This window comes from Calonectris borealis, chromosome 1, assembly GCF_964195595.1.
Source record: "Calonectris borealis chromosome 1, bCalBor7.hap1.2, whole genome shotgun sequence".
NCBI classification, from domain to species: domain Eukaryota; kingdom Metazoa; phylum Chordata; class Aves; order Procellariiformes; family Procellariidae; genus Calonectris; species Calonectris borealis.
The window spans coordinates 89,456,904-89,478,388 of record NC_134312.1 but is presented as its reverse complement, the minus strand read 5'-3'; the positions used below and the strand labels follow the sequence as shown (position 1 = coordinate 89,478,388).

General features: G+C 45.5%; 1 protein-coding gene across 6 annotated transcripts in view; it reads right to left on the bottom strand.

The window, feature by feature from the left end:
• Nucleotides 1–21,485, bottom strand: part of LOC142089675 (leucine-rich repeat-containing protein 58-like) — a 57,567-nt gene that overhangs the window by 35,381 nt on the left and 701 nt on the right. Inside the window, exons 2-5 of one of the 6 annotated variants that reach the window (XR_012676267.1) lie at nucleotides 12,360–12,488; nucleotides 10,769–11,046; nucleotides 9,759–9,985; nucleotides 5,017–9,322 (exon numbers count right to left, since the gene is read on the bottom strand). Coding sequence is in view for 2 of the 6 variants with exons in the window: in XM_075166442.1 (XP_075022543.1) it covers nucleotides 5,705–5,982; nucleotides 10,769–11,046; nucleotides 12,360–12,488 (685 nt within the window). In the remaining 4 variants the exon portion in view is untranslated. Of the gene's footprint in view, nucleotides 1–5,016; nucleotides 9,323–9,758; nucleotides 9,986–10,768; nucleotides 11,047–12,359; nucleotides 12,489–21,485 lie in introns of those variants that run through there. The other 5 variants (XR_012676262.1, XR_012676261.1, XM_075166452.1 and 2 more) reach the window with 5 other exon arrangements.

The window sequence follows — 21,485 nt, the reverse complement described above, 5'->3', positions numbered from 1 at the left end:
GCAGATATGCCTCATTTTGTCATGTTGAAGTATCGTTAGGCTTCACCTTTGTCCCCAGAAAGCTGGGGACAACACTATAATGGTTTTAAAAAAGCATCAGGTGAGACTTACTAGACACTTGTGATGTATGGGATGGTATAGAAGGCATATTCCATAAATTTGTTGAACAGCTACAGCTTGTCTGAAGAGGGACTGGAGTTCAGAAAATCCCATTAAAGAGGATGTTCCTTCTTCACTCACCTATTACAGAAGCCACCTTCAGCCCCTGTGACGAATGGCACAGATCACCACCTTACGTTGTACTTTTGCCAGGAGACCACAAAGGATGTTGGAAGGTGGTTCTCTGTTGGGAGACCCTTGGTTCGGAAGCTGGTATTGGTTTTGAGGAATTATCCTGGGGTCTACGTTCCTTGGACCATAAGAGGAACCCCCACAAAACTTAGGTGGTAGCGTGACACAGCAGTGACACCCGTTTTCAACACGTTTATCAAAGGCCGTCACCTTGGAGGGGCAGATCTGTGACTATGGGAGCAGAGCCCCTGTGACAACCCAGAGCAGAAGGATGCAGCTGCTGGGGAACCTCTTTCTTCAAGAGAAATGACCTTTTGGATGCAAAAGCTCAACTGCACAATGGCAAAGGCACCTGCCATTTCCTAAGCCTAGGAGGCACCTCACATCAGCCTCTCTTGTTTTCGTGGGCACCGCTCAGCCAGGGCTGTGCCCCCCCCGGCCCACGTAAGGATGTGCGCTTTTAACATCCTGGCTAGCAGCCTGGCCAGCTCTCAGGAGAGCTTGTTTTTGGGACAGCCACCCACACCATCAGCAGCAATTACAGTAACTCCCCCTCCCCTCGCACATTGCACATGATTTTCCATGCTGTTGATGGAAGACAAACCCCGCTAATCCCCTACTGTGCAAACGGCATTGCATAGGGGCATTTACGTGAACTGGTGCAGGTAAACAAGCACAAGCTCAGGCTCCTCCTTGCCGCGGGAACACGCTGGCCCTGGCAGACGCCCTGCCTGCCTTTGCCCTCTTTCCTGGGGGGAATTCATTAGCCACAATCCCCTGCTTGAAGTGGGGAACACAGGAGCAGGAATATACCCCATCAAGGCTTTGCCAGCCGCTATTAATGCAGGCCAAATTTACAGCAATAAACCGGAGCAGACACATACTTTTAAACTCCACATGAATAGGGTAAGATGCCCACAGCCCTTTATCGAGAGACGGAGAAGCGAACAAGATGCTCCTGGATATGCTCCACAGCACTCTTCTTCCTCGTGGCCCACAGTGGCAGAGACCTCAGAGTATGGGGAGGAAAATACCCGCTGCCGAGACAAGCCTGGAGCGTGCCAGCTGGCAGCATTCGATCAAGTGAAGTTTTTGCCTCCTAAGGCCATACTTCTCCCCTCCACACACACCCCCCAAACAAAATTTGCTTTCCTAAAAGCACTACGAAGGCACGTGTTTCGAGGCACGATGCTTGGAGGGCTGTGCTTGGGACCAGGGACGAGCCGTGGCCAGGAGCCCAGGCTTTCAGGGTGGGCTTTCCCTACAAACCATGGCGAAGGGTCATCTCTGAACAGGTTTTCAAAGTGCAAGGCAGCCAGATGGGATTGCAAGTTGTGAAAGACCAACATAAAGTTTCAGACATTCCTGGACCGTTTCAAAACGTGTTTCGACGAGCCCAGTCACATGGGGATTTTTGCAAGGCCTTTTATGATTATATCTCTCTGTAGAAGACTCACAGCTGCTTTAAAGAAAGAAAGAAAAACAAATAAAAAGACGCAGTTTAACCCCAAATATCTGAAGAGAGTAACTAGGGAACCCAACTTTGGAAAACACACCGCAGTGTTCATTTGAAGATAAAAAACCACCGCTGCAAACCACTCAGGTCTGATTCAGACTATAAAGGGTGTTTGGTTATAGAATGCAAGGGATGTTTTAAACTCTCCCAGCAAGGCCCTTTCAGCAGCGCTACGCGCAACAGAAAACAAAGGGCCGGGTTCAGCCAGTGCTTTCACCGGCCCCCTCCGCCCGCGGGGAGGTTTTACGGGCGGGGGGTTGAGTTCAGGGAGCCCCGCGGGCCCCCCGGCCCAGAGCAGGGCAATGCACGGGGAAACGAAGCGCTGCCCTGAGCGGCTCAGAGGGATCCTCTGCCGAGGAGGTACGAGAGTTGCAGTGACCTGTTTCCCTGGTGCAAAGGACGTTCTCCGAACGCCAGACTTCTCCCACCTCCAAAAAAATACCCGGCGTGTTTGAAGCAGAGGGCTATTGTTAAGGGAAATATAAGGTCCCTTACTTCTAGCATCCAGCTCTGCATTCACACTCCTCCCGTTCCCACGATCTGCCAGCTTGGTGAAGACTTGTTCAGTGTCATCCTGCTCACAAGCAGAATCCGTTAAGTCATCTACACCAACCATGTGGCTGTTGTTCCTAAGGAACAACGGGGCGGCCCTCCCCAGAGTTAATAAAACAGCGCTTGCAAAGCAAGGCTTTTGAGAGCAACCACATAACGTTGTCTGGCACAAAGGACAACATTTGCTCAGTATTACGCACGTTTGTTATAACGTCACTTTTACTGTGGATGCCAGGACCTCCAGGAATTACAGAAAAACATTTTTCCACAATGGCATTTTCCTTTCCTATCCACTTTCAAAGGCTGAAATTTACTCTTTCAGGAACAACCACCAAACAAAACAATCCCACACCTTTCATACAGGTCCTTTCACCAGCAATAGATGTTTGTGTTCTTGCTGATGTAAAGGGTGACATGCTGACCTGCTGGGCTTCAGTTTGTGACTCCCCACCCCGACCCAACCCATCATCCAGGTGAAGGGTTTGTTTGCCCTCCCAACTTACCAGTTCCCCAGCGTCCGGCTGACAGCACAGGCAAGGACCTTGTAATACTCCTGGTCTGTCACGTTCCCTTATGCAAGCAATGATGCAGCTTGGTGAAATCATTCATCTGCCAACGCACCAGCAATGATCTTCGGAGATGTGTAAATGGCAGCCAACCTTGCGGGGCTTTGACACTCTGATCAAAGTGTAATATTTAGGATAAACGTACAACTTGCTCATCAGTACCGACTTCAAGTCCTGCTTTTTCCACAGAGTCAAGAAGGGGTCACAGGGAAGGCGTCTGAAGATAGGTTAATCCTTTGCCAATCTGATAGCAAGCTTTGAGCTGCCACCAGTAAGTCCCAGGCCAGGACAAAGAGAAGGGCCCTGGGTGTTCCCTGGGTGACCAGTCCTTGAACTGACACCAGACGAGCTGCACCCTCACCTCACCACAAGACCAGCTGGAAGCAGGACTTGGGCTCTGCTATGGATTACCTTCCCCTCCATCCTAAAACGACCTTGCCTGCTCTTAAACCTCCTTGTCAAAACTCTCCACTTTGTTGACTGGTGAGAGAGGAGACCGCAGCGAGCTGTAGTACAAGAACACGTGCTCTCAACCCTCCTCTGATAAGTCACCATGCAGCAGTAGCTATTGGAAAGGGAAGAGACTCTCAGACATGGCAGGCCATCTCCAGACTGTGACAAAGGGTGCAGATGGCCCTGGCCTTTGTCAATGCAGCACTAGGAATAACTTTCTTCCAATAATTTTTTTTAAATGGTTGGCAACTGGAACTCACGACCTTAGTGCAGAGGAAAAGGTGCATACATTCAGCTCTAGTTGTCTTGATCACCTAAGGCAGCCCACCTGAATAGGAAATGTATAGCTCTACTTTATGAAGAGCACTTCCAAAGCACCGACATAATGCTCCCTTTTAGATCTGTGCAATTCTGCATGAGCCTAAAATGTCACTTTGACATTCTGAGCATCTGCTTCAGGCATTTACGTAATACGTTTCATTTACACTCTTCTCATTGCATTAGTGCGAAAAGCAGAGAAGAAAGTTTGAGAGCCAAGATTTGCTCCTTGAGATTAGAAGACAGGCAGGTAATGTCAGGAAGATGTTGGACATTGGAGAGACTTCTGCATTAGGAGGAGATTATAGCACCAGAGGCAGAGAGATTGTGGGCTCTTCATTCTTGGAGGTTTCTAAGACTCAGCTAGACAAACCCACATCGGCCTGAACTAGTGCTGGCAATAGTCCTGCTGAAATGAAGAGGTTGGACTAGAGACCACCAGAAGTTCCTTTGAACCAGCACTTCCGTGATTTTGTTTCTGAATATAAGAAAGGTATTATGAAGGCACAGAAAAGGGTATCTTTGAATTAGTTAACAGAAAGAGCCAAGAATATTCTCAGCCTGGTTATTACAGGCAAGGTCACTGCATTCCTTGGTATTTTATGTTATTTGAAATGGGGCTGCTGCGTAATTTGAGAGGTTTTTCATTGCATATGAAGTTGAACCATCTCTGAAACAGTTCCTGCTGAAGTTAGTATCAAGTAATTCTTGTTTCCCACTGTCCCTTTTTCCAATACACCACATTTCTGCACTGAAACTGGTAATTGCACGGCAGGATCTGAAACATTTTGGCAATAGATCACAAAAACTCTTCAGGATGTAGGAGGAAACATGGGATTACACAAGAAATGGGAACACATTAGCCAGTTAACATGATCAGAAAATTAACGTTCAAAAAGTCATTTACAGGTTTCAGGGTTAGCATATTAAGTGGGAAACAATTCAAAGAAGTTTAGAACTGTTGTTTCATATTGCTGGAAAACTCCACCATCACACTGCCTTCTCTTGTTTGTATATTTATCTTGCCCGTGAGTTACTTCTACCTTTAAACTGTGGAGCAAATTTCTGCAACACTATACCAGAAGTAAAACAGGGTCTGGTCTGTAACACTCTCTGATCTGTCACAAGTGGGCCCCAAAAGCCAAGAGTTTCAGCAGTCCCTTTGGAAGTCTCACCTACTCTTGGTTTTAGACAGCACAGGTCAAATCTCATCTGTTCCCCAACCATGTATAGCCCCCGTTTTAATGTTTACCATTCTGCAAGGGTTCTGCCTGCAGCAATACCAGAATCGAGATGCCGGCAAATAATGGACAGACAACCTTAGAAATAACATTTTTGGTTTAGTGTTTGCAATTTGTTTTACAGCTCATAATGAAATACTGTTAGAGATATTCTACATTCATATATTTCTAGCAAAATACACTTTTAAAAACATAAGGCACTTTAAGACTTCCTAAAACAAATGCTCACGACAAAAATTCAGCAAGAGAGCTGGATAAGAACCCTTTCTACCTTTAACCTTCAGGTCAGTAAAAGATCAATCCTCTAGTCAGGCAGGCAAATGAAATAATCAATAGAAGGGTTTCCAAGATGATAGAGTTACTGCTGTATTAGTGTGCATTCTGAAGTAGTCTATTTGAAGTATCTTCAGTTGGGGAGGGACGGCATGGTGTGAATAAGATGCATTAAACTAGTTCTTTGAACTGGGTAACAAAGACACATTGCAGGGATTAAGTTTCATTACTTTCATTGGATTAAATTCCTTCCATTCATTATTGCCAACAAGAGTAAGGAACAAAAAGGAGCTGATTCTCCCCTCCCTCCCCCTCCCCCATTATAATTCAACACAAGATTTCAAAGACTTAAAATGACCAGGACAGAAGCCCATGAAAAACTGCATCTGGCCACTTCAGAGTATGTCTAAATATTCATTACTGACTTCAAGTCTCACCTCTTATTAAAGAAGGAGAAACATAAAAGAATTGGCAACTGCATGAGTTGCTTCCAGTCAAATTGATATTTTGCTTCTTTTTAACACGACCCCACTGTTTAAGTACCTGCATTCAGAAACACACCAGCAGCTCCCCTTGGCAGAGAGATGGCGGGGCAGAGGATGAATGCAGGCAGGGCCCCGGACCCCGCGGGGAAGAGGGAATGAGCAACTTTGCTTCACACACTTGTGTCTTGGCTTAAGAACAGTTTCAAAAGCCGGACGGTGCTGGGCTGCTGTAGCAACAAGGGGACTGATACCAAAACACTGACTGAAGACTTCACTCGGAGACACATCTGTAAGAACGTAAATCCGCTCTTGAAAACTGACAGAGAGCTATAATGCTGGCAAAACCACTGTCTACTTCTCGGGGCCCCTGAAAAGGGGATGGTAGGAACCATCCAACAGTGTATCTTCAAGTTTTGTCTTACCTATTTTATTGCCCAGTACATTTTCCAGTCTTTGGGGGCTAACAATTGCTGGAAAAACTTGACTCCTGCTCAGTACATTAGGCACTACAGTACCAACCTGCATCCCTAGTCTGCTCAAATCCACCTCCGAGGAAAAAAAACCCACAACCAACCCACCATTTGTTTTTCTTACAAGTCCTTGATTGTTTTAAATTCTGACTTACTTGAATTGCACTTTAAAGCCCATCAGCAAAAAGAAAAATTGGTAGCTATATTCAGGAATATATATACATTTTTAAGAGACAAGACATTTTATCTGGTCTAAAAATGCATAGAGAGATCAACTGCATAAGCTGTCGATTTTGACCTGGCTGCAGTGAAGAAGCTGTGAAAAAAGATTAGCCTGTTAGCCCTATTAGAATTGAGGCAGAAATGGGATGCCTGTTCAGTTAGGAAAGAAAACGCAGTTAAGGGTTGAGCTAAGTTAGAACCAGCCACCACTGGTCTTAACCCGTCACACACAGAGGTGCTACTGTGCAAACAGGAACCGTGGTGAAATCTAACTTTGTGAAGTGAAAAAACACATGACTTCAAGACAGCTGCTGCTAAAGAGAAGAAAGAAAGGTGGTACCTCATGGCCCTGAGCTCAAAAGATCTTGAGATCTCAAATTGTGTGGCTCACTTTCACTGGCAGAAGAGCCAAGCTCTAGATCACTCAGTTGCTCACAACTGTTACACTAGCAGCCAATTTAAAATTGTGGCTCTGCAATCAGTTTACTGTCCTTCAGCACCGGTATGACGCTATTCACTTGGGACAGGAAGAAGCATCTGAACGAGGAGACGAAGAACAAAACACAGGCCATTCACTGATCCCAATTTAACTAACAGCATGCAGTTGGTTTCTCTCAAAATCTGTAGGTTCTTCTTCCCAAGTAAACCTCACAGAATTTGCTAAAGTGACATCCAGTTGCTTTGCACATATACCTTACTGTGTCTTAAAAATATACTTGAAAAAAATTATTTGGAAAGGCACAGAGCACGTGCAGTTTAGTTCCTTGTGGATCTGTGCGTGTGGCGAATCTTCAGACTAAGTTGCAATGATTAATAACGGATGAGGTGCTACTTTACAAGCAGATCATTTCTTTCAAATTCCAGTTCTCTCCAAAGGAAACTGGGGAAGTGAGCAGTGCTGCCAAGGAAATGCAAGGCAAGTAGTTCAACCTGCATACCGAGACAGACTGGAACTGGAACATACAAAGTTTCACAGACCTTGTTCTTCAGGTCACATTGAAGGAAAAATTGTAGTCTAATAAAAAAAAAAAATATCACTAAAGCTAGTTACAAAGAGTAGAATTATCAAAGTGCTTTATAAAGTGTCAAATATAATTAAACAGGACCATTAACACAGAGCTGCCATAAGATATTCAAATAGGTACATGCGTTTTATGAATGCAGGAGAGGAGCACAGGTTTTTAATTGCCCCCATAGGGCCAAAGTGGGTTAAGAAAAGTTTTTTCTTGTTCATTTAGCTTCTTAATACAATGTATTTGCTCTGCTCATGCATTCAAAGGCACAGTTGGATTTGCTCTATCTGAAACTGCATCAAAAAGACTGTCTGCCACAAAATATTAATAAAGGGGCAGCTCTCACTGAGCGAAACACACAACAGCCCCATAAAGTAGATTTATAGATACCTGTCAATTCATAATATTAATGTTTATAAGCTATTTCTTGATACTTTAAAATTCTGAGCTATTTTCTGCAGCTTTCCTTTAAACATAGTTTAAGATAACTGAATGTGTTATTTGAACAATCCAAGAGACTGCCGAAGCTATTATAACAAGAGCAAATGCAAACAAATAAATAAGGAAGAGGTTTTAAAACCACCTCGTGCTAGATGCCCAGACAACACGCCTTAGCCTCCCTACCAGCTTTTCCTCTCATGTTATGAATAAGAAAAAAAACCCCAACATTCTCCACGGCACTTCTCTCAGTACTTCCAATTCATTAAGTTGCTGCCTACTTTAAGCAGATGACCTTAAAGACGGAAAGTAACTCCGTACCAAGCACAGAAGAGCTAGCTGCAGCAGGGGGACATGGTTATTTAGAAACAAGAAATGTCAATCAAGACCTTTCCTGCAATTCACAGATTTGCTTCAGTAAGCTGAGGCTCAAAAACTTGATACAGAGCATCTTGTCTGGTCCCTTGCACAGGCATGTACAGCCACAAGTCTAGTAATACCGAGTCTCAACAGAACAACTAGTCTGTTTTCTGAAGGCACCATAAAGACAGCAACACTCCAGCTGTAATGGGAAGATGCAGACGGAGGAAAAATAATGAATACAGTTAGGAGGAAACACTAAGAGCAGCTTGGTATAACAAAGGAGAAAAAAGGTGGCTCAGTTCTATGACGGCTGTAACATTTTCAACAGCACAGAGACCCTACGCCTCTAGGCAAAGGAAGAGTAACCAGAGTCTGGAAAAATCTACTCCTGAACAAGAAAAACCCCAACTTCCATTTTTAGTGGATGGATGTAAAATCTGTAACTGAAATCAAAGGAGACAGCAAAGAATCAAAATGCTATATAAAACATTGGGGTCCATACATACTCACATGGCATCATTAGCCTGTTCCTGATTTACCACAGTGTTAAAAGATCTGGACAGTCTCCTTTGCTCTGCAGGATGACTGAAATCCAGTGAAGTGTCATGTATTAAAACTCTTTTCAATCCGCCAGTGAGAACAAATCCCCCTCCCCAGCCCGTACGAGGGAGAGGGGGTGTCTCCCAGACAGGAGATGTTTCTAACAACCCCAGGCACCCTACAGGCAGTATGCCACCGAGTTAGTTCTAAGTAGCACTGCACCAAGCAAGTCTAGACTTGCTAAGATGTTCTGCCCCTTACGTGGACTTGAGGACAGTTTCTCGTGAGCCCTTCAGGCCAGAGGCTCATGCTTCGCTGTTCCGTTATTGCTTCTCAAATGTTTTCCTTCTCGTCTTCCCCTCTCGCTCCCAGTTATCCCAGAAGGACTTTCTGCATCCTGCGAGCAGCGACGCTGGCTTCGTCCTCAGAGTCAGACTCGCTCTGGGAAGTAGAGCTCTGGGAGGCAGAGCTGCAGGGAGAGGAGCACTCTGGGGAGCACAGGTAGTGCATCAGCGGGAGGCGATACTTCCCACAGAAGTCAACGAACTTGATTTGTCTGACGCAGCTGTCAAAGTAGACACCTGCAAGGGCAGAGGGAAGAGTAACAACATATGAGACCCTGTGCGGAGAAATCTGTAAACTCTGCAAGGTTGTTGCGGCTGGTGCAAATGCCTCAAATTAGGATTTAATTGACACCGCACTGGATGTAGAACCACAAGGGATACTGGAGGAAGAGAAGGGACCAGGACACCTATGGAAATGTGAAATTTCTTTTCTTAGTGGAAAAAAAGAGATTCCTGTAAAACTGTATTTGGTAGGTGATTCAGAATGCACACTCTACATGAAAGACACAGAGCAGCTACTTCCAAAGAATTCAGCAATTTCTTCTAATCATTAGGGAGAAATCTCAGGCTGGGAATTTGCAAACTTCCTAAATGTCAAATTAATTCATCCACTCTATTTTCAAACTTGTAAAACCTCTTCTACCAGCTAGCAAAAATGTGTTCACAAACAGACCTTCATAGCTCTACTTTTCTTCTGCTTGAGTGAAGTCACCATGCTGAGTTTGGATGCTACTTTCCATGGCAACAGTGTTGCTGTAACACACAATTACGTTCTCTTCCTGTCACAGCAAGTGATTTTAGACACTGACATTTTCAGAAGCTTCCAGCAGTGTTTTAAGTCCTAGCTGGTCTGGAGTAAGCTTTTCTCCTGTAGTGTGAGAGCAACGTTGCAGTACCGTGCTAGTTCATAAGCAAAAGTGAAAAAGAGCAAAACCAATCCACTGTTATCCAAGCTATGCAAAACTTTCTCTTCCAACACAAGTTCCAGCCCTTCCAACTTTGCTTACAGAGCATGCTTTGATATTGTTCTGTAAGGAGATAATAGACTGCATTATCACTGCAGGGTAGATAATAATTAATGATTTTTTTTCCTTAATATTTAAAGGCCAAATGCGCAGATCATTTCCTCTGGATGAAGATTAAGCATTAAGCCAAATTAAGCCCAAACATACCAGGCTTTCCTATGCAGTCCTCTCCTTCCAGGAACTATGCGCTAGTAGTCCCAAGCAAGAGCTAAACAAATTGCTCTTGGTAACTGCCAAGCACTACATCCTCCCTCCTCTTTTCCATCCAGAAGCAAAGCTTGCTGTTCAGCAAGAGCGCTTACAAAAGTTCTCCTGTCCATTACTTAGTCTGAGCTATTTCAGAGCAGACGGATCGGAAACTTCAGACCGTACAAGCATAGCGGAGTGCTGGGATGAGCTGCAAAGACGCTGACAGAAACACTGCCTCACATTCCCATGCAAATACAGTAAACCAGCACTACAACTTTGAACATTGTTCCTAAGTGAACAAGGTTCCTTAAAGACAAGTTTGCAGGAGACCTGGAGCCAATAAAATACAGCTAGAATTTGGATGCAACAACACAACTAACCTGACTGAGCTATTAAAGTCACGGCAAGTCAGAGGGAAAGAAAATCCCTCAGGTAAAAGCAGGAAGCAGAGCAGTTGAGGAGAACTTACCCCCGCATTTAGGATTGGGACAGTTGCTGGCCAAGCTCAGATACCGGACAAGATTCTCCGGGAGATCGCTGGGAGCGTAGGGAACATTGCGAGTTTTAATTGTGCGTCCAGCCAGTTCCTGAAGGCTTGGGGGATTGTAGGTCAGGTCACGGACAAACCGAACCACCAGTGGGTTCCCACGCAAGCTCAGCTCTTCCAGGTGAACCAGGTTAATGATCTCTCGAGGAAGGTAAGTCAGCAGGTTATTGTGCAGGCTAAGGGAACGCAGGGAATGCAGCCTGAGGAGGGAGATGGAAATCCAATCAAGATGTGCAAGCAAAATTATTCCACAATTGCATTACACACAGTCCTGATTATTCTCCCCTCTCCGACCAATTTCTTTTCCTTTGGCTTTTCTTCCTTTTAAAGCATAAATTCATGCTAAAAGAGCTGCTGTTACTGCAGCACACACAATGCCCTAGAAAACTTGGCTCAGCTCCGGAATGCCTGTTAAAGAAACACAGTTTTAAATATGCTGCTGTCCCTCTCAGTATTCCCCCCGACACACCCCAGAAAAGGTAGCACAGAACAAAAGTATATAAACTGAGTGCTTTCGGGGGAGATAATGTTTCCTTGTACCCAGTGCACGCATCAAGAACGGTTCTATGCAATTCTTTGAATAAGTCACCTGCTTTCGCTCATGCATTAAAGATGATTGCTGGTAGGCAGCCAACCCTGGAAAACCCCATGTTTTCACCGCTTGCGGCTCCATCACCTTGCCCTGTGATACTACCAGATTTCAAAAGCTACGCAAGGTCAGGCCAGGCTAGCATCGGCATGGGTGACAAGCAGTTTTTTGGCTTTTGGAGAAAGTGTTCTGCTCTCTCAGGAAGCACAAAGCAATGCTCCAGCACAGCATCCAGGGATGCTCTCAAACCAGGACAAGTTGCACGACAACTGGACATTGCATTTCAAGAATAATCCCACTACACCATCAAATTCCAACTCAGTGCCCCCACTCAATTGCTTTTGGGGTTACAGCTACACACTGAGTTCTTCACCTCCCATCTTAGGCTACCCGTACAGAGTTTGCAGTATCCTCTTTTCCCCATTATGAAATAGATAAAGCAGTAACTTATCCTCTAGAGCTGTGCTGTAGGATTTAACAAACACTAAAACATTCTGAGATCCTAGAGTAAAAAATGCCAAGGGAACACAGAGGATGGTACAACACAAAAGCACACACAAAAAGGCTTTGGGTGAAAGACAAAACAGGCCGAGCATTCATCACTAAGAATATGGTAGCACGGCACTTTATCTTTTCTGAGTTGCCCTGGTACTTCTCAGGGCTGCCTGTACAAATCTATTAATCCACCTTCACGTGTACATTTGGTGACCTTTTTTTTTTTCCATAACCCTTTGATTGAGATTTCCGTATTATATATTCATGGTCTGCCTGCAGTGCGCCATGCTAAGGATCTTCTTGTTCAAGTCTAGTCACATTAACAAACTGAAGGATAAATAGGTCCTCCCAGGTGCTTTTTCCACACATGCAGAAGAAAAAGTTCAAAGAGTTAATTACAGCTGGTGGCTGATGACAGTAAATACTCACTGTGCCAGCTGAGGTGGAATACTCTGGATCTTGTTGTCACACAAAACCAAATAGTTTAGAGAAGGCAGGTTTGCTAATTCAGGTGGAATTGAAGTAATGAAATTCCCTCCAAGGTACAGAAACTCTAAACTGAGAAAGAGAAGAGAAAACACTGCATTATTTCATTAAGGTCATTTCCAGTTTCATTTAACACTAGGTCTTCCATTTCCTGCATTTCTTAAAGAAAACTTACAGATGACTATGTATGAGATAATTTGCTGGAGGGGCGGGGGGAAAGCTGAGTTGCACATCAAAATTACAAGAGAGCTGCTGTTTCACAACAGATAATGTTGAGATTTACCTCCAGCCTCCTGCAGTCACCATTACATCTGTAGGTAGGCAGCAGACAACTATGTATTCCTACAGCAACCCCACATGGAAAGCTTCTGCTCCTATTTCCACGGAAGAGCAGGCTGCGCACACAGGGTCTGCAGCACTGACGCAGCTCCTGCTGCAGCCAGTGGGAGTTCTCAGTTTCAGTAGGAGCAAAGCAAGAGAGCAGTGGCTCTCCCTGAAAATCCTGGCCCTGCACAAGCGCTAGTTGCTCTTTATGGTTTCATTTGACCCCTTGGTGACTAACTGCAACCCTTCAGCAGAAGACAGAGGCAGCCAGTCCCGCTTTGATAAAATTCACATGCTGACAACACCACAGCAGCAACAGCACAGAGCGCATCTAAGTCACACAAGTACATGCATGCAATTTCTCGGGTAGACTGATTTCAGTATACGGAAGTCATGGAGCCCAAAGCTACCAAAAACCTTAGCTCAGCTTAACTGCAGTTTGGGCCTAAATAAAAAGAGTAATTCACTGGACATCCTGTGAAAACTCAGTGGATGGGAGACAGGAACAAAGAGCAGCACTAGAACCGTTCTGCCAGGTGCATCTCTGCCCTTCTAGGAAAAATAATCGGCAAGCACTTCTCTTCAACATAATAGCTTCAATTCCCCATTTCACAGAGCCACACAGCTTTCCTCCCCTGTCCTCAGACCTTGTCTGGAAAAAGAGCAAAGGCAGGTTCAGTCTGGGTACCATCTGGCTGGGAAGAGACACCATTGCTAATCACAGTCCAGACAACACTTTTTCCCATGCCTGAAACAGGTGGATCCCACGGTCCTGCCCACAGGTGCCTGCGGTACTCATGCTGGTTCAGTATCTCCAGTACATACTCAGGTTAGCTGCCTAACTACAGTGTACGTGGCCCCTCTGATCTACCAAGCATTCCCCGCAGCTCAGAAAGGAGAAGTCATCCAGGCTCCATCAGCCTTTCTTTAAGAACAGCTTATAACTCCTTGGAATAGGAGACACCTTCATCTCACCACAGCACCTCAGAGAGGCTACGGATACAGCTGGCAAAGGAACACACGACCAAACCACCCAAAGGACACGGTGCTCAAGCCAGAGAAGGTCTAAACCCTGCAACTGTATGCGTGTGGAGCGCCAGAGAAGCTCCTCCCTGAGGCTTCCCCTGGAACGGAGCAGAAGAACAGTAGAAAGAGACTATTTCGTTCAATTCTTGCAAGGAACTTGAACCCCAAAGATCCAATGACAGCATCTGCTTGGACTACAGAGGCCATTAACAGCGTAGAGGTCCACCTGCCCATCAGCAAAGAACAGAACAACAAAACCACTGCAACACGTGAGGAGACGCTCATGGAGCTTAACTTCCCCTGGATTCGCTTACCTTTTTGGAGTACATCAGAGGAAAGCTAACTACCTGAGATTTGACAAAGTGGGCACAGAATTAAGCCATTTCTAAGCCTTAGATTTAAACTGAATTTGACTACATGAAAGGAAGTAACTATACTTGCTTCAGCTGAGAGATCAAGTGGGACAGCACATTTGGAGGTTATTCTGAACACGCAAGAAAGTACACATGAAAAAACCTCCACCAAAACCCCACTGTTCAAAAGTAGCCTCTCTGCCACAGACGACCTGTAGGTGAGGAGTGGGGGTACGAGGATGTTTGCTGTGCAGAGACCACGTCAAGGGGAGATTATTTTTAATTAAATTTTGATCCCCTAACAAAGCCCCAAGTTTTAACCAAAATTCCTCCTTCAACCTCCATTGTTTATCAAGGTAGATCTGGGCTGCTTAGCTCTCATTAGGGACTTAACTGCTGACCATACAATTCCTAGGCATATTTTAACTTCATGCCATTGCTGGAGCCCACACCGAAAACTGTTGGGCAAGGGAATTCTAATAATGTGGATTTCAATGTTTAAACAAGGTTTAGATGTGTACAAGTTTCCACTTCCTAGGAAAAGTGAATAATTAACTCTTCACCCTCTGTGTTTGAAGACAATAATGCCCATAAAGTCACACTGCATAGAAACACATACTACCAGGGAAGGGGAAGAGGGGTGCAAAATATATAGTAAAAAATGTTTTTGAAATTCACTTCAAGGTGTTGAAGTGCACTTGAAATGCATAAGTTGCAAGAGCAGCTTACTGCACAAACTAAGAGTGCAAAAACACTGCCTACAAACTACTTACAGCTTTCAAATCCATTCTTTGTAAAGTCTGTGAAATGAGAACACTCAGTTATACTAGCTAGGATATAAAGCCCCAACATGAGACTACAAACTGTCTCTAACTAAAAATCCACTAAGATAACTCCTTCAGTGGCAACAAAGGGCTTCCTAAAAATTGTTTTCTTTTTACCTATCTTCTGAATCACCTTTTTGAGGACAGTAGACTAACAACTCACTGGGCCCACTCTAGTACAGCAAATTCAGGATTTCCAACATCAACGTAAGGTATGAATTAGATGGTAAATTTATTTAAAAAGCACAGGGAGGAGGTTTTGACACTATAAAGAAACTTATTTTAAATACAGCAAAGATATTCTTACAGCTTCCACTGAAACACTGCTCAGTAGGCAAAAGAAACCTGTAACTCCTGTCCCCCAAAATACAGTTTGCTAGAAAGAAGGATCTAGCCTAATCTTGGCTGAGCAAGATGGAAGAATTAATAACAGCCATTTCTGCATCAAATTAAAGTGTCAAGAATTGTTTGAGCAAAGCTAATCATGACACAGGCAAGGATGTTCAAGAGACACAACCCTTTTGTAGTGAGCACTGACCACACCACTGGGACCACAGTTCGTTCCTAGCTCATCTACTCCCGGACTGATTTTCGTGTCCTCCTAAGCCCGTACCTAGAGGTCAAGGCAATGCTGGCTCTTGAGCTCTCCTGCTCGGGGGACAGTTTGTTGCTCAGTAAGAGGAGCACGAGCACCGCTGAGCTCTACTCTCCTCACAAAAGAGCCCCTCTAAGGAGGCAACCCACAACGTTTACCATTGTTTTTCACAGGAGCACCATAACAGAGACCGGAGTGAGCTCAGTGAATGCTTCTAACTAACCTTTCACACGAAGGCCCAGTTTTTCTGACAATCATTAATCTGCATAGTCATTTGGACAAGCCAGCTAAGGTCTCATGCATCGCTGGGTACACAGAGGGAGAGCTGGAATTTTTCTGTACTTTCAAAAGTCAGTCCAGGAACTTAGAAAAGCCAGAGAGCAACCAGCCTCAAACGAATGTAAGTTTCTATTTTTGAAGCTAGAACAAACAATGTACATCCAACCTGCCACACAGGATCTGGCTGAAGGAGCTTCAGGAGGGGACAAACACTAACAAAATCCATTTCAACAAAAAATGAAAAAAAACCCCATTTGACAGAGTAACTAATGGGGGCTGACACTTTCTCTCCTGCCTTTTAGCAATGTTTACAAATACACTAATAAATGTCCAGAGTCCCTTTCAGCCTCATATCCAGGCTCGCACAGCACAGCCTGTACTAATTGCCACCAAGCAGCAGCCAGCACGCCAAGCCCATCATGTGTCGCTCCTCTCTAGCGGGGGATTTCACACCACCGGGCTGCAGGGTGGCTGTGTAAATCCCTTTACACACGGGAAGGGAGTGGGGAAATGCTCAAACAACTATGAATCGATTCAGGTGGTGGCAGCAAAGTTTAACATGCCAAGAGACTGTACATTCTTGCTTGAGTATGTCCTTGAGGTTTCCAGGTCATCATATAACACAAAATAAATCAAAAACCCCCAAAACACTCAGTAAGTAAGAAGAGCCCACTCTGAGCACTAGAGGTATTTTTGATACCCTATCAATTACCATGACACTTTCACAGTCATGTTTCAAGGGGAGAATGTCTTCTGGCACAGAAGACACTCAAATTTTCAATCCACCCTGTCTCCCCACAGATGCTTCTTTGGATAAAATTTAACACCTGACATCAAACAGATGCATCTAAACAGGTAATCTAAAAAAGAAACAATGAGCCTGAAATAGCTCCAGGTCTTTTCAAGATAAACGTTTTAGCAAGAAATTTCCAGGGCAGTTTTGAGGCTCATGCAAGGGAGGAATTTAAAAGCAGCCCACAATACACTCCTGTTAACCCTGTTCTACGATCTGCTAATTCCTGAGAGAACTGCATAGCCTTTGCTGACACGCAAATTTAAGATCAAACGGTCGTCTGAAAACTATTTGCAAAACGTTTGAAGAGGGGAAGAAAAAGGGAGGCAGCAAGCAGATTTCCTAATGCTGTATCTTTATCAAAGCTTCACTTGCCATTTTTCCCACACTGTAACAGCCGTTCTGAAGTGTATGCTCGTCTAACATGCTTAATACTACCCATGAATAAAAGCAAATACTCTGGTTTTCATTGCACCTAAGCCTTTACACAAAACTTGGATGAATCCAGTTAGGCGTTTGAGGCCTTTGATCCCAGCCCTCGCACAACTGGGCTTTACTAGAGGAATCCAAGCAAGAAGGAAAGGAGCATGCACGGCAGACGCCTGGAAAAAGCCTGGCTCTTTTCCAAGCTCTTTCCGCCTGCTCCTGGTGCTCCACTGAGCGCGAGAGTATTAACTAGAAGGATAAGACTAAACTTGAAATTCACATCAGGAGATTCAAGGTATCGACTGCATTTCGCTAAGCTCTTGAGAATTTTTCCCTTTACAGGACACTTGCAAGACATTTCCCCAAGCGTGCACACTGATGAGGGCAATCCATGCATCCTTAAGCCAAAAGCCACAGTTGGACAGTGAAGATCAGAGCTGTATTTTACCGGACTTGCCAAACAAATTTTGTCCAGAATGGGCACAAGCAGATGACGACATTTCTAGCTCGCCAGCTATAATACACGATGCCCCTTATCGCATCCCCAGCTGGATCAGCAGAGGAAGGATACACACAACCAATGCAGCGGTGGGATGTCTATGCAGATCACAGTTCAGGAGCTGCTGGGGGCTGTGAATCAAGTCTGAGAGAGACTGACTGACCATAACATCTCACACTGAAAACACAGCAAGGTCGAGGTCGGAGGGAGAACTACAGAAAAGATGACACGTCTACCTATGCTAAGCTCATCTTTTGTCTGGCAACAAACAGGAAAGCAATGCAAAGAGGGCCGCTCTCATCCGTCTGGTTCATTTTCTACTCTAAATTCACAGCAACAGCCAATGCTGCAATTCAGGTCTTGCACTGTACTGACACTGCTAGCTGACAGTAACTGGGGTGGTGAGCATGCAGAAGGAGCCTCAACGTGATTTAAAAAAGCCCTCCGCAGGGCCCACACTTATCTTCTTTCTCAGAAACTTAAGAGGCTGTTGCAGGTCACCATATGGTGGAATTAGGAGGAAAGAGCATTGCATTTTCCACAATGCTTCCCCAATGGAAAACATGAAGAAAAGGCTATTCATCCTTGCTGCCAGCATGCTATAACCAGCATCAGCCTGCTGCCATCACCAGAGCAATCATGATCATCCACTTGTGAAGCCATTTGAAGGAGGCTTCAAGCATTAGGGCATCTACAGGTGGTCCCTTCTACAACAGGGAGGCAACTGATCATCAGGTGAAAGGCACATGTGTTCCACAGGATCTTGCACTGCACACAAAGATTTGTGTGGGCAAGGATGGGGCAGATGGCCAAAGCTGGAAGGAGTAAGACAAGACAGCAGCAGGAGTGGCTGTGGTTCTTATCGCTGTTCATTAACTTGCCAAATCACTAGGAATATGCTAAGATAAGCTTTTGCACAAGATGCCTGACCCCAGCCTGCTGCAAAGTTGTGGCTTTATTATCTTCATGTGATTAACAACACATGGCACACGTCTCTCATTCCAGGGCCTTTGCATTTGTAGTTGCCAGCATGTTCCTTCTCCTTCGGCAGATCAAACCCATCAGCTTTCTATTCGTTCAACTTCACCATGTAGACTCCTTACCTGCCGTATTCCTGGCCTTCATTAAAACTGACATGCTACCCCTTCAAAAAGTACAACAGGAAACTGTATGGGGTGCAAGGGAAAGACATGAGGCTTAGTTATCACAAATCTTAAAAAAAAAAAAAAAAAAAAAATCTCACCAGAGCTCAGACATTCCCTGGAAACATAAGATTCTAGGTCTCTGCAACTCTACTCAGCTCTATAATCAGTGACCGGAGCAAATGGGAAGCTGCCAGGGTCACGGGAAGAAGAGAACTGCTGGCCTCAGGAACTCTAGTACCAGCAGGAGGAACGTGTCTGGTCAAAGTGCTGCCTGCATTCCTCTGTGGTCTCAGAGACCACGAGACATGAGAAAAATTTCTTTTATGGGAAGTTGCATACAGAAAAAGGCTTGAAGTTTTGGCTTGCCAGCAACAGCGAGATGGACACTTGCAGCTTCAGCTGTGAGGTTAACAGAAGCCCCAACACCTACACCAGGTCTCACCTCCTGTCCCAGAGTTCAGAAACGAATAGATGCCTCCGTGTTGCCCTGCCACAACAGCTGGCTCTGCTCTGTCCTTGCTCAGGCTTGTTTTACCCACTTCAACACTATGCACACTCACGCTGTGGACCTCTCTTGCTGGCAGGCGGGAGGAGGGTCTGGCAGCAGTGTCTCTCCAGTACATATTTACTATCTTTTTGGCAAGGGTGTCAGGTCACTGGTTATCTGGCTCCCAACAAACAGATTCAGGATTCCTTCTGGAGAAATATTAGATTATAAAGTATTGTTTTCTCCCAGCTCTGGCAAGCAAGTGTGCTGCTCCCTTTTGTTACTTAAGCAGTCCCAGATACAGGAGAGTCACTGATGCCATAGTGGTAAAGCTGACAATCCTGGTAGAGCACAGATTCGCTATCTTGAGCTAAAGTTCAATTATATTATGGTGATACATTAGCGGAAGTTGAATGAGTTAGCAGTGATTATGCGGGCAGCAGACACAAGCTGGGTCTAGCCTAGTTTTTCTACCTGACACATCACTTTGTAACGATAAACAGACAGTTCAATAGCCTTGTCCGCATTTGCCCTCTCAGAATTGTCATTCTAGGGTTTGAGCATGACCAGCCCAAGAAAAGCTGCAGGACAGGACAAACAGGAGCCCTGCTTCAGTGCAGGCCAGAGGAACAAGGCAGAGTAACCATGCAGCAGTAGTTGGATAGCGGTGCAGCAGGGAGCACAGCACACAGCCCACTGGGGCACCACGTGCAGTGCTATGCAGCCTGGTACCTTCCCGGGGTCAGCAGCATAACGAAAAGCAGGACTGAAGTTTGTCTTCTTGGGGAAAAAAAAAAAAGAAAAAAGAAAAAGGAGAGAGAGAGAGAAACCACAACCACAGATGAAACCACGCAAGCAGCAGCAGTGAGTCTCTGTCTCACAGGTGGGCACAACAATCGGATCCCAAACACATCCTGGATGCTACCAGGCATGTTATGGAGGCAACGTGGATCATCTCCCATGCACAACTGCCCTCCTCCATTGGCCTTCACTCCCATGAAGTTGGTGCCACTGTCCTCATTTCCCGCATTATCCCTGAAGCAACTACTTCCGAACAGAGAGAAGGCTGAGGTTCCTCCTCCTCACGACAGCCCCAACTTAGGACGCAGCCCAACTCTGCTGAGAAGAGCATGGTCATGCTCCAGCACTCAAAATGCCTCATAGCATCTCTCAAACTTAGCTTAACCCAGCATTGCTCCAGATCCTCAAACAGGTGGACGCTGTGCCATCTGGGCAAAAGCCACATACCCAATTGTATTATATTGCAGTGGACAAAACCATTTCCCGCCAGCACTCAAGCAGTTCTGGTACCTCCAACCTAGGACCGTGGAAGACAGCACCCCACATACAACATCCTATACTTCTGCTGGATGCAGCTCTGCTGAGCCATCGGGGCGAATCCAGCTGCTTAGGGTGAAGGTTGCTGGAATTTGGATAAGAGAGGCTGCCTCTGGCAAGTCCCTTGGCAAAGAGCTGGGGTGAAGAAAGTTCAGACCCAAAGTCTTAGCACAGAGCCACACAGGGCCTGAGGCTTGAGAAACCAGCAGAACACACCGAGGTGCCCACATGTAACACACGAGTCAGAACACGGTCCCTGGCTCACCCAGGAGGATAGCAGGCTTCAGAAGTACCTATCCCAGGTCAACGTGGGCAGTTAATACCCAGTCCTACCTCAGATCTGTTCCCACCCCACCAATGTTCCCAACTGCCGTGATTCAGCCACAGGTTTCTTACGTCATTGGCCTGCAGTGGTTTGATCCAGCCCCAGAGCCAGACGTGCCACTGCACCTGAGCACAGCCTAGGGCCCTATGCTTCCGAAGATCCATCAGCTGATCTGTCAGATCTACATGAGCTGGATGGGTGGAGAGAAATACAACAAAAACCCAACCATGCCAGCAAGCACCCTGAAGAGACTGGAGCTGTATCAGCAGAAAGGCCCTATTGTTTGCATGAGCCACAACCAGATCTTTATTCTCCTGTGCAGTCCATCGTGCAGTCGTCAGCTGCATGAGACCAGGGGTTTGATTTTGCTCTCACCTAGAGATCTGTATGAAAGCAAAGCCACAGAGCGCCTTCTGCATCTCAACGCTCAGACCAACCGCTCTGTCATTAGGAGAGCCTCCCCGGCACCAAGGCAGCCCGAGGACTAGGAAATCCTGAAAGAGTCGCCCATTTTGCGAGCGCAGAAGGCCCATCGTCCGCCTGAAGAGCGGCTTTGAGTTTTGGTAACTCAACCTGACGAAGGGGAAGAGTTACACGTTAGCAGCAGTTAGTGCTTGGAGACATCTGAGGCTGGACAAAACTTACTCCCCGAGCG